The 12,219-nt window shown below is 38.2% G+C and overlaps 1 protein-coding gene across 1 annotated transcript; it reads left to right on the top strand.

Moving 5' to 3' along the window:
• Positions 1–7,171: 7,171 nt before the first annotated feature.
• Positions 7,172–7,504, top strand: LOC122659579. The gene has a single exon (XM_043854680.1). It carries the CDS (start codon positions 7,172–7,174, stop codon positions 7,502–7,504), a length of 333 nt encoding a protein of 110 aa, XP_043710615.1.
• The last annotated feature ends 4,715 nt before the right edge of the window (positions 7,505–12,219 follow it).

Genomic DNA, 12,219 nt, shown 5'->3' with positions numbered 1-12,219 from the left:
ATAAACCACCAAAACAGATCCAAACAGCGGAAAAATAATCTCCAAAAAATAGTCCAAGATGCTTCAACCAATAACACCACAAGACAGATCCAAATAGCAGAATAATAATCTCAATCAAATAGATAGATATCCATAAACATAAAGCTCAATCAGCCCAACCGAGAACCAGGAAGCCATTGGAATGAATCTAAGAATATTCTTCCTTTAATATCGAATGCAAACCACTCTTAGAGTGTAAAAGAGCAGCAAAAATCGAGTCCCACAAGCACCAACAGAAACAGAGCATAGAATCAAGTATTATGCTTCAGAAATCAGTCAAAAAGGGAAAGAGAACATCAAACCTGAACAAGATGTCATCAATCCATCATAAAAACAGTCCTTAACCACGCTAAAAATGGGGTGAAAGCACCCCTTGAACCGAGTCGAGAGCCCAAAAGAAGTCGATTCTGCCGCACCTTCTTATTTCGTGGGGATGAAGGAAGCTATGGAGAACCAGGTGAAGAAGCTTAAGCTTGTATCCGATGTCGAACAGCTTTGATACCATGTAAATCAAGTAGCAGAAAATAGAGAAGGAAGAAGAGGAGAAAAGGAGGAGAAGAGATGAGAGTTTGAGAGCCAAGAGCAGCTCACTCGATTAATGAGAGAGGGTTGCAATATCTTTACTAATAGGGTTAGAGATTTACAAGGGTAAAAAGAGGGGAAAAAAAAGCATAAAGCAAAAAGCATAAAGTAAATAGGAGAGAGAATATCTCTCGGTATTAGCGCCAGAATGCTAACGCTAATCCCGAGAGGGATATTCCTCTCTCTTAACATATATATATATATATATATATATATATATATATATATAGGGAAGCACTTTTCTGTACGGGAGTGTGGCCTACGCCAGCACTCCCATGTGTCTATCTCTCTCTTCCTTAAAACAAGGGGGCAAAAGTGTCTTTTCACATGGGGAGGAGAGAGATAGACTCATGGGAGTGCTGGCGTAGGCCACACTCCCGGACAGAGAACTTTTTCCCATATATATATTATAAACTTTAAATGTCACTCATATTTTGTTATATAATATATTATATACGAAGATATTAAGTGATAATATATTTTATTATAGTGTTATTTTATATAAAATTGATAATTTTCTCCCTAACCCAGCCCAACTCAATCCAGTCCATGTATCTCTCCCTTCCCCCACTCCATGATCAGGGCCAATCAGGGTCAGTCCATCCCAACCCTAAGGCCAGGTTAGGGTTAGATTTTCCAGGCCTTGAGTTAGAGTCGGAGTGGGCTTGGGCCCAACTAATGGGACTCAGGGTTGGAAAAAAGTTTTTTCCTATCTTTTTTTTATTTTTCTATGAATAGATAAGAAATTAATAAAAAGAAAGCAATAACTCATAAGCCATAAAAGCTATCCCAGGTGGGAGACCTTTACATAAGAGCCTGAAAAAACAAAAATAAAAATAAAAATAAAAAAAAATAAAAAAACCGGCAAAACCCAAGGAGAGGGGCAAAAGACATCCAACGAAGGGAGATACAACAAAACAACATAGGAGTGGAGAAACAAAGAACAAATACGATACACTAAAACTAAGGGGAGAAATAAGAAGAAGATCCCAGGAAAGGGTAAGATGCCTATTTTTTGCTAGAGTATGAGCATAATGCACGATTGTGTAGGTTTTATTCCTAATCTCAAAAGTAATGGTGTCCTAAATCTACTCAATAGAATGCGAAGAAGATGTCCATCTTCTTTTTTTTTGTTTTTTTCACCGGATATGATGAATTACTACACTATGAATCAATTCACTAAAAATGTCACATGATGATTTGCCGTTAAAAGATTTCAAGATCCACCTCTATACTCTATCTAAAGGAATGATAACTTTAGGAGTAGACCAATATTTCTAAGAATACTTTTCTAGACAGAGTTAGAGAAGGAACAAGAAGAAAACAAATGGTCTACACTTTCAATGGAGTTCCAACACAGGCAATAGTGGGGGATAGCTAGATTTCTTAGGAGATGAAACTTCTGAGTAGAAAAAGAATTAGTCATAGCTCTCCAAACAGTAAAACAATGTCTTGGGATGAAAGAGCTAAATCAAACCATCCTTTACAAGGGAACAGTAGTCAATAGGAGCTCTAGATCTCATCAAACTTCAAAAAGAAAAATAAGAGATATTTTTTAGAAGAATTTACAATCCATTGGACCAAATCTCCCCTACCTCTAGTTCTTAAATGAATACTTGGAAGCCTACTCCAAATACCAATGAGAGCATGAAAATGTCCTAGGAAAATAGAAAATATTCCATCTTTAAAAAGCTTCTTTCCCTAGCATCCTCGATGGAAAATGTTCCATCTTTAGTTGTCAAAACCAAAACCAATATGGCCTATCGGATCATGTTTTGGACTGGGGTAGTGGGACCCCGAAAGCGAACTGAATCACACCAAAAATCGAAATAACCTGACACCAAACTGAAACTGGCTGAAAATCCGGATTAAAACCGAAAATAACTGATATCAACTTATTTAAATAGCTTCGTGTTGTTCCCAATAAGACTTTTGTTCATTGAATTCCTTTGCAAAAATTTACGGATCTTTTCTTTTTTTGATAAAACTAATTCTCTTTTACAATACTTTAATGGGAAAAAGTTCTCTGTCCGGGAGTGTGGCCTATGCCAGCACTCCCATGAGTCTATCTCTCTCCTCCCCATGTGAAAAGACATCTCTGCCCCCTTATTTGAGGAGGAGAGAGATAGACACATGGAAGTGTTGGCGTAGGCCACACTGCCGGACAGAGAACTACTTCCCTACTTTAATGTTAAGTGTTTAGTTGATGATTCACTTTAACAACTATACCTTTAGTAATAAATATTAATAGAGTCCAAGGTGGAAAATCAGAAAATTATGACTACAAAGGAAGTCTTTAGGAAATTTATTGTTGTCATCTTTATTTAAGTAAGTTTCTACTCAACAAATGGATAACCAAGTCGGAACTTCAGACTTGTATTGTGTTAATGTTTGTGACACATAGCTTACTAAGTGTATATTTTTATGACTGGTTACCATAATAAAAATTACCAAGTCTTATATAAAACAGTTTAAATTTGTTATACATGAAATACAAAATAAACCTAAGTTTTCCCCTAATTATATACACAAATGTATGGTAACCTGAACTCAAATCGGATTGAAACCAAAATCAATCCGATAACACACCTATAAGGGAAACAAATAAGAAACCAAAACCAAACCGAAACTGATGTGCCTTATTGGATCATGTTTTGGGTTCACTCATTTTCACACTCTAATCCCATGCTTAATTGCATTTTTTATATATTATGAACCCTTACCCTTCTTTATTAGTTCGATCTTCTCTTCGTAATGTAGATGTAGGGTCAATATGTAAGGATGGATGCATGTGAGAATGGAAAATTAGATGGTTTGAAACACGTTCTGGACTAAGGGGGTGTCCTAGTCCATTGGGTCCAATGTTGATACACAAGCCCAGCCCGTTAAATAATAGGGTTATTAGGCCAAATCCTTTAAAGGAAAAGGGCATCCAAACTTTAATTTACGTTTCCTCCATATGTGTGAAAGGAAAACAGGAACACAGGAGATAGATGTGTTTCCTCACCTGGCACTTATCTTGGTCTCCCTTCTGATATCGGTCGATCTAAATCAAAAACTGTCTCTTACATTATTGATAAGATTAGAGATAAAGTGCAAGATTGGAAACAAAGACTCCTTTCTTATGCGGGAAGAGAGATCCTTCTCAAATCGGTGGTTTCTGCTATTCCTAACCACTTGATGTCTTGTTTCATCTTGCCTAAAGGCATCACAAACGAGATTAACTGCATCTAAATACAGTTTTGGTGGGTCAAGTCAAAGATGAGAAAAAAAATTTGTTGGGTCAGTTGGGACTTCATGAGGGTGGATTAGGCTTTAGAGATCTTCGCCATTTTAGCTTGGCCCTTCTATCCAAGCAAACTTGGAGATTATTGATTAATCCCTTTTCATTGTGGGCCAAATGCATGAAAGCCCGTTACTTTCCCAACTCCTCCTGTTTGCATGCTCAACTTCCAAATAATACATCCTTAGTGTGGACGAGTGTCCTAGCAGGGAGGGATGTTCATGAGACTAGGCTTGTTGCTTGCTTTGATGTTGGATATCCATGATTTAGTGGTGGAATCAGATTGTGTAGATTTAATTAAATATGCCAGACATCTTTCTAATCCACCATGGGAAATTTTACCATTTATGCAAGACATTTGGAGCTTTCTTTCACACTTTCATTCTGTTATTATTACACATGTTGTGTGACCTTCAAACTCTTCAGCACATCTCTTAGTTGCTTTTAGAACTTCATTTTATGATTCATTGCCTTGTAAATGGGTGGATATTCCCCCCTACTTTCTTTGGGATGTACTTGAACTTTGATCGTGGATATATTTCAAATGCATAACTTTTCATTTGACCCAAAAAAAAAAAAAAAAAGTGGGAGGACATTATATATGGTCATAATATTTGTCACATGTTAAAATAGGTGAGTCCCAAATTTTGTGGAGAAGTATGTACAAGGACCCTTCTTACAAATTGAATTCAGACCCAAATGAGTTTCATAAATAGAAAAATAAAATTTTAAAGATTGGTTGAAAAAATATTTGTTTTTGAGAAATGGATGATCAAACTGTAGGCAAAATATCGCTGTCTGATTGCATCTGCAAGCAAGATGTCACTGTCTGATTGCATACCCTTGGATTCAACATTAGAGCCAATGAGAGTATGCACATGGATCAACATTGATGGTATTTTTTATTTCAACATCGGTGGGACAATAATTTCACGCACTCCTGTGTTCAGAACCAAGAGCCACACGATTACAGAGTGTTCTCTTTCCTATAATTTTAATATGAATTTAAATTTACCAAAAGACTAATCCAAATCATACCTCAGTTCTCCAGTTACCAAAACATCAACCTTCCGTATCGCATCAATTGATGGATTGTATAGGAAGCACAATTTGGGATGTACAAATTTTTATTTACTTGTTTTTTTTATTTTTTATTTTTTATGAAGTATTGAATGGACTTTCACCCAGGTTCTCTCTTCACTTATGGGTTCTTATTCTTGGATAAAACTCTTGAAATAATGAAAAGGGCATTTCGAATTTTAATCATTAAAAGTGGGAGTACTGATACAAAAACTTTCCTTCTCATGATAAAATGTAAATTCATGAAGAGAAGACTCCAAGAGAACAACAGGACTCGTTATTTCCTCCAATTGGCTGCCCCATCCAATTCCTCACATGGGGGCAGAAATGACCACCCTACCCCCTGTTCGAAAACACTGCTCAAGGTGGGGTCCACTCCCCCCTATTAGAGGAATTGGAGGTGATAATTATTTGAAGACCAACACCCGAATTTTTATCCGCTGCTGTGCGCATCGTACGGTGCAGCAGCGGCCATGTGTGCATAGCGGGCCCCACTGTGCACACATGGCTATTGCTGCACCGCACGATGCGCACAGCACGGATAAAGGTCCCCAACACCCTGGAAGCAAGGGTGAGAATCGTTATCCCCTCCAATTCGCTACCCCCTCCAATTCCTCACATGGGGCAAAAATGACCACCCTACCCCCTGCCCGAAAACACTGCCCAAGATGGGATCCACTCCACCCTATTAGAGGAATTGGAGGTGATAATTATTCCAAGAGACTCAGGAAAAAGGACTCATGAGCCAGAGAGAGCTAGATTCGAGGGCATTCACAGATTTTCTACCTCGGAGAATTTTTTTTATATATTTTTAGAATCAATTTTGGCTAAAGATTACAGACCATGTCCCCTCTCACAAGGAGTTGGAAAAGTCATAAACCCCCACCTTTATTTAAAACCTTGAAACTCCCACCCTCTCATATACACGGCTTACACAGCCGTGTATAAAAACTGTCCCCTTCAATTCTATATATAAAATAATGAAAGGGAAAAAAGAATGCTAACCGGTCACATGGTTCCAGTCGCATGGTTCTTGTGCCCAGATACATGAGCGCATGAAAAGACCACTCAATCCCTTGTGAAATCGAAACCCCATTCAAACCAATGCTTCTTTGTGTACTCTTATTGACCCCTACGCTGATTCAAGGGCTACACGATCGATTAGCGTTCTCTTATAATAATTAGATCTAGGCAAAACATACATCGACTACCATGGATTTAGTTCACATTATGTGTGATGGTATCAGTTGGGGGTGCAAGTTTGGCCCTGTCGGCCCAAAATCACCCTAGCCTGCCCAGAGTCGACCAGGGCCTGGGTTGACATACCTTGGCTCGGAGGTTAGGTCAGAGTTAGAAATTTCTAGCTCTGAGTCAAGGTTAGGCTAGCTATGTTTAAAGTTATACTAATTAATATATATTTTATTATAGTGTTATTTTATGTAAAATTGATAATTTTCTCCACACTCAACCCATGCATTTCTCCTTTCCCCTACCCATGATTAGGACCAATTAGGATCAGCCCAGCCCGACCCTGAAGGCAGGTCAGGATTTGATTTTCCAAACCCTAAAGTTAGGGGTTTTAAAATGCCCAGCCCAACCCGACCTTGTTGCAGTCCTAGCATCAATCATCAATCTCGATATTAATATTTATTGTCTAGAAGGCTGTAACAATCCGATTCTAGATCAAAACAACAATATTAACCTAGAAAAAATCATATCTACATTGTATCACCGATATGTATCGGTTAGGTATTGATATCAAATTATCAATAAATATGATTCCTAAAACCATGCCGAACCACCCATGCGAAATAACACAGCTAAGAAAATTATTAATTATAAGAAAAGAAAAATAAAATAAAAAGAAATAATACAGCTAAAATTCCATCTGCGCCTTCTCACCTTTCCGCAGTTTTTTCATCTATCTTCACGTTCGCCAACGAGTAAACAACAAGAAGAAGATGAAAGAACAGGTCCACCTTCTTCCCAACCTCTTTCTTCCTTCCTCTTCTAATAATAATAAAAAGACGTTAAAAACCCCTCCCTCCTTTCTCTCCCGTAACCTTAAAAAAAAAAAAAAAAAAAAAAAGAAAAGAAAAGCAAAGCTTATAATCTCTCTCTCTCTCTCTTTCTCAGTTTGGGAGCTCTGGTTGCCGGTGCCTGAGTATCCTAGGATCGAAGGCGGTGATGGCCAACTTCAGGTCGACTTACCGAACTTACGGTGGAGACCGGAAGGTGGAGGTCGTACACGGAAAGACGTTCAGCGCCAACCAGATCTACATCACTAGAACACGCTCACCGGATCCACCACCTCCTCCGCCTCGTAACAGCAGAGCCAAGAAGAGCTCTTCTTCGTCTTCGTCAATCAAATCGTGGAGCTTTAACGATCCCGAGATGAAGAGGAGAAAACGAGTCGCCAGGTACAAAATTTACGCCGTCGAAGGGAAAGTTAAAGAGTCCTTCAGAAAAGGCATTCGTTGGATCAAGAACAAGTGCTCCCAGATCGTTCATGGTTTCTAGAGAGAGAGAGAGAGAGAAACATCAAGAGGAGAAGGGAAGTAGAAGTTAGAAGAGGGATAGAAGGAGAAACCACTTATAATTCGAAGACGACGATGACGATGCTAAGGAGAACCTGATTTCTGATTATTATAAAATATTTTCTTTTTTCTTTTTTCTTTTTTTTTTAATTTCTTCTCCTTAATTTGAATTTGGAATGACGAGATTACCCTCATGTCTCAGATAAATGAAAAGTGTTATCCTACTGTGTGCTAGTGCTACGCTCTAGTCTCAATTCTCATTCTTCCCATCACGAGTGAATTTGTGATTCACATGAGATAGAAACAAATTTAATAAGGATTTGGGAGAATGTTCTCTGTGCCGCAGGTTGGGTCAGGCACATGGGCCTGTCACTCAGGGACAGGGTGGTCATTGAATGTACCTTCATGTACCGCAGGCCTGTCATTTTAAGATCATTTTTTTTTTTTTTTTAAGATTTCAGAGAATATTATATACGAAGGGTTTGAAATGGAGATTTTTAAGATGAATTGGTTAGGGTCATGAGTAAAAAAAAGGGCAAATTTCATGGACACTCCCTCTAAATATTTGAAATATCATGGACTTATCAAACTTGGTCAAAATATCATCAACACCCTCTATTTTATGAATTTATTTCAATTTAATCCACTCCGTTAGGTTTATGCTGCTATTAACTCTTTTATAATGATAAAAATACCCTTATCACAGGATGAATTTTTCATAATACCCTTAAGGGTAAAACCCCAAATTACCCCCTCTCTTCATCGTCTTCGTTGGTCTGAAGGCAGAAGAAACAAGAACAAGGAAGGGGACTGATTTGCAACACCCAGTTCACGGCTTTCACGGCTTCTCCGCTACTCTAACCACCGACCAGGCAGCTGATTTATGAAAAGATTGATTAATCTTCCTCCTGCAATGTCACCCTCTCCCACTTCCAACGACTATTTATGTTCACTTCTGTCTCCGACGATGCAAGATTTCATAACGTCGTTAATATCACCAGTGCCGACAATGCAGGATTTAACAACGCCGGCAAGTTCTCACGTTTGTTTGAATAATTGGTTTTGAGGTGACAGAGAAGCTCTATTTTTTTTTTTTGGAGTTACTTTTGTTTGTTCAGATGGAGAAGAAGCTTCTACGGAAACCAATTCCAACCTTTTCAGAATGCTTTGAGGTCCAAAACTTCTGTTCTGACTTCAACCACTGAAGAAGAAGTTGGTAGGACTCCGGCATTTATAGTATTTGGGATTTTTATTTTATTTTTCCCCCACTTTTTTTTCCAGTTTTGATGAACTGGCCATACTGCATTTTGGGAGACTGAGTTTATGAAAAGATTTGGAATTTGGTGAAATCAGTTTTGGGATTTGGAATTCTCTGGTGGCAGTGATTTTGCTTGATATTTTTTTGATCTGGGTTTTGATCAAGAAGGGTTTTGTCAAATTGCTTTGGAATATTTGGCTGCCATGTTTGAAGTAGGGTAGGATTTTCTGTAAAGTCTTGGTTGATGTTCTTGTAGATTGGGGTTCTACTGCTGATACAAAGTGTGGAAGAATAATTTCTGAATGAAGTTCTAATTTTGTGTGTTTTTTTGGGGGTTCCGGATACATGGACGGTTTTACTCGAAAACGGAAAATTTGGAGATATAGTGGTGAATGAGTGTTAGATTTGGAAAGTTTTGTTAGGGGTTGCAGAGAAATTTGACGAAGATGGCATACCCTTCTTCAAATTCTCCTCCTTCCATTGCCACTCCTCCGTCAGATGCTTCTTCTACTGCAAGTCCACCACCATCGGAGTTGACCACTAATCCACTCTCCTTCTGTCCCTGCTACTCCGGCTTCGATGTCAAGCCCATCTCCTGAATCCTCTCCACCGCCACCATCTCCTACTATTACCCCTCCGCCAGCTATGGCGGCTTCGCCACCGACACCATCGACTAGTTCTCCTCCTCCTCCTCCAGCACCGGTGGCCTCGGCACCTCCACCGCAAGCCATTTCACCTTCACCGCCTCCGCCTGCTGTTGTCTCTCCACCTCCCCCGCCTTCGGCAGACCCACCAAACAATTCTCCTCCCCCACCCAGTCTTGCTCCTCCTCCTCCAAGTTCATCACCAGCTCCACCCCCTGGACAACAAATAGCACCACCACCGCCTCCTGCCACTCATCCTCCAAGTAATTTGTCAGCTGGTGTAAGTCCACCAGTTATGGTGTCACCCTCATACAATGGTAAATCTCCAACCGATTCTTTTTCCGGTTAAAGATCCATTTTCTTTTTCTTCTGGTTCAATTGTTTAGTCCGATTCTCAGTATTGCCATATGATTTCCTTTTGAAATCGGGTAAGAAACTGGTGTCTTTTCAAATTCAAATTGTTCTATGGAATAGAATACAGTAGTAGAATCCTGTCTCTCTGCAACTTCTTAGTTTTAATTTTGAGAGAATATTGCTCAGAAATCTACCGGCCACAAAACTAGCTACTTAAATTCACTGATATAGAGAGTAATATGAGACTTGATGATGACCGACCCCAAATCGGAAATACTTTCCATTCTTGTTAAAGCAAGACAGAATGAGGAAGAAGATGGAAGGAGAGGTTATTATTTTGACACGATGGAGAGGACAAGAACGACGAATACAATGGAGAGGAGAAGCAACAGAGAGGAATTGGCGAAGCTCTAGGGAGAAATACCCGTCGCTACATCACCGGAGAAGAAATCACCGGACTTGATTTTTGACCGAGCTAGAGCTGGAGCTGGCAGAGCTGATGGTCGCCCACGGTGGTTGAGTTCTCCTACGGGAAGAACATGGAAGATCATGAAATCTTAGAAATTTCAGGAAAAATTATTAAGAGGGTAAAATCGACATTTTAACTTTGGATGGTACCCTGCTAACGTCAAGGGGAAAGATACCATTTTGACCAAATTTGATAAATCCGCGACATGTCAAATACTTAGGGGGGGGGGGGGGGTGTCCGTAAAATTTGCCCTAAAAAAATATATATATATTAACACTAACTAGCAACTCTAGCTCCTTTCCCTTCCTTACTAGGTCATCATGCGATTATTTTGGAAGAAAGTTTTGTGTCTTTTCACTAGAGGGGAGAATTCACATTCAATCTGATTTTGGTTGAATCAGATTGCTTTAATCTGATTAACCAACTATTCTCCAAGTCTAATCTAGAGATCGAGACTGATAACATTTGTCAAGTTATTATTCATTTGCATAAATTTTTTAACTCTTGTAGTTTTTCTAATATTCCAAGGTCCTCCAACTTTATGACGGATTCCTTGGCTAGGTTGGCCCTTTTGGTTGAGTCTCCGACGGTTTGGCCTCTCACCTTTTCATGGCTTCTACAACTTTGTAAGGCAGATGCTACTACTTGTAATGACTCTTCTCAATAAATAAATATTAACTAAGTTTTCCTTCATCATACAATAAAAGGTTCAGCCATCATCCTAGCGTCCACAAACCCTTATAGGATTAAAGCAATAAAGCATGTCTCTAAAATACCCTCTTGATATCCTCTTATGCTGAAGGAAAATTCGGTCCAAGAAATATTGTCTAGGTATAGATAGAGATACCACTATTTGAAAACCAATATAAATTGAGTTTTTTTTTTTTTTTCCCCTCAATTGGATAAATATCAAATTCAGTGACTTTTCTCTTAAAAACTAGGTAAGAATTATTTTTGTCTTTAGGATACTTGTAACCAAGGTTCTAAAACTCGGGTTTTGACTAGGTTTCGACTAGCCAAAAACCAAGTTCATCTCGGTTTCGATCATATCTCGATCGAAACCTGGAACTTTCTCCACGCTAACTCGAACCTTGGTTTCAAGGACCAAAAGTTGTTTTTTTTTTTTTTTGTCCTAATTCTTGTTGTGCTGCCTATTTTTGACATTTTAAATCCAATCCATGTATTAGTTTCACATAGAGAACACTAAAAATAATACTTGTGGTTTTGATCCAAGTTTGATACTGTATATTGTTCTTAGACATGGTATCGAATCAGATTTGACCGGAACATAAACACTTCAGTATAAATCAGATTTAAGCAATCTCGGATTTGTTAGAAAGCTTTCTTTGACAGCTTTTCAACAAGTCCAAGATTACTTAAATTTGGTTTATATTGAAGGAGTAATGTACTGGTCAAACTTAATTTGGTGTGCACAAATGCTGTCAAAATCGCTCTGAATGAAAATATTTTTTTGAACATCAAAACAAATGAATATTTTACCTCACTTTTGGGTTTTAGTAGTGTTTACCATATTAAGATTTATGGAATTTTTAGATTTGAGAAAAACCCTAACATTAGAAAGTTGAAAATTGCACCTACCACCAAAAATCTAGTTTTTGTTCTTGAACTGGAGGGTTGATTTTTTTTTATTTTGGAATTTGATTTTTAACTATTTTTATTGGATTCAAATAAGGGATATTTGCTTATTTATGAATAATATCTGAAGTAAATGAAATACAAATACAAAAACATTTACTTAAGATTTTTTAAAAAAAATTCACATCATTGATCATATTTTCCATGCCTATAAGATTTAAAAAAAAAACAATTCCCATCTTCAGCCGTCCTTCTTTTCCTTCTTTTCCTTCTTTTCCTATCTTATTCTTTGTTTCTCCATTTTTTTTCTTCTCCACTCTCACATGATAAATAAACTATTTCTTCTATAAGGAAGTATGGTTTTGTTAATCCATTTT

Source organism: Telopea speciosissima, chromosome 4 (genome assembly GCF_018873765.1).
Source record: "Telopea speciosissima isolate NSW1024214 ecotype Mountain lineage chromosome 4, Tspe_v1, whole genome shotgun sequence".
In the NCBI taxonomy this organism is placed as follows: domain Eukaryota; kingdom Viridiplantae; phylum Streptophyta; class Magnoliopsida; order Proteales; family Proteaceae; genus Telopea; species Telopea speciosissima.
Note: the sequence above shows the minus strand (reverse complement) of the source record. Positions and strands in the feature narration are given on the sequence as shown.

What these genes read in the sequence shown, in the direction of transcription:
- LOC122659579 (XM_043854680.1), top strand. Translation starts at nt 7,172, where the DNA reads ATGGCCAACTTCAGGTCGACTTACCGAACTTACGGTGGAGACCGGAAG.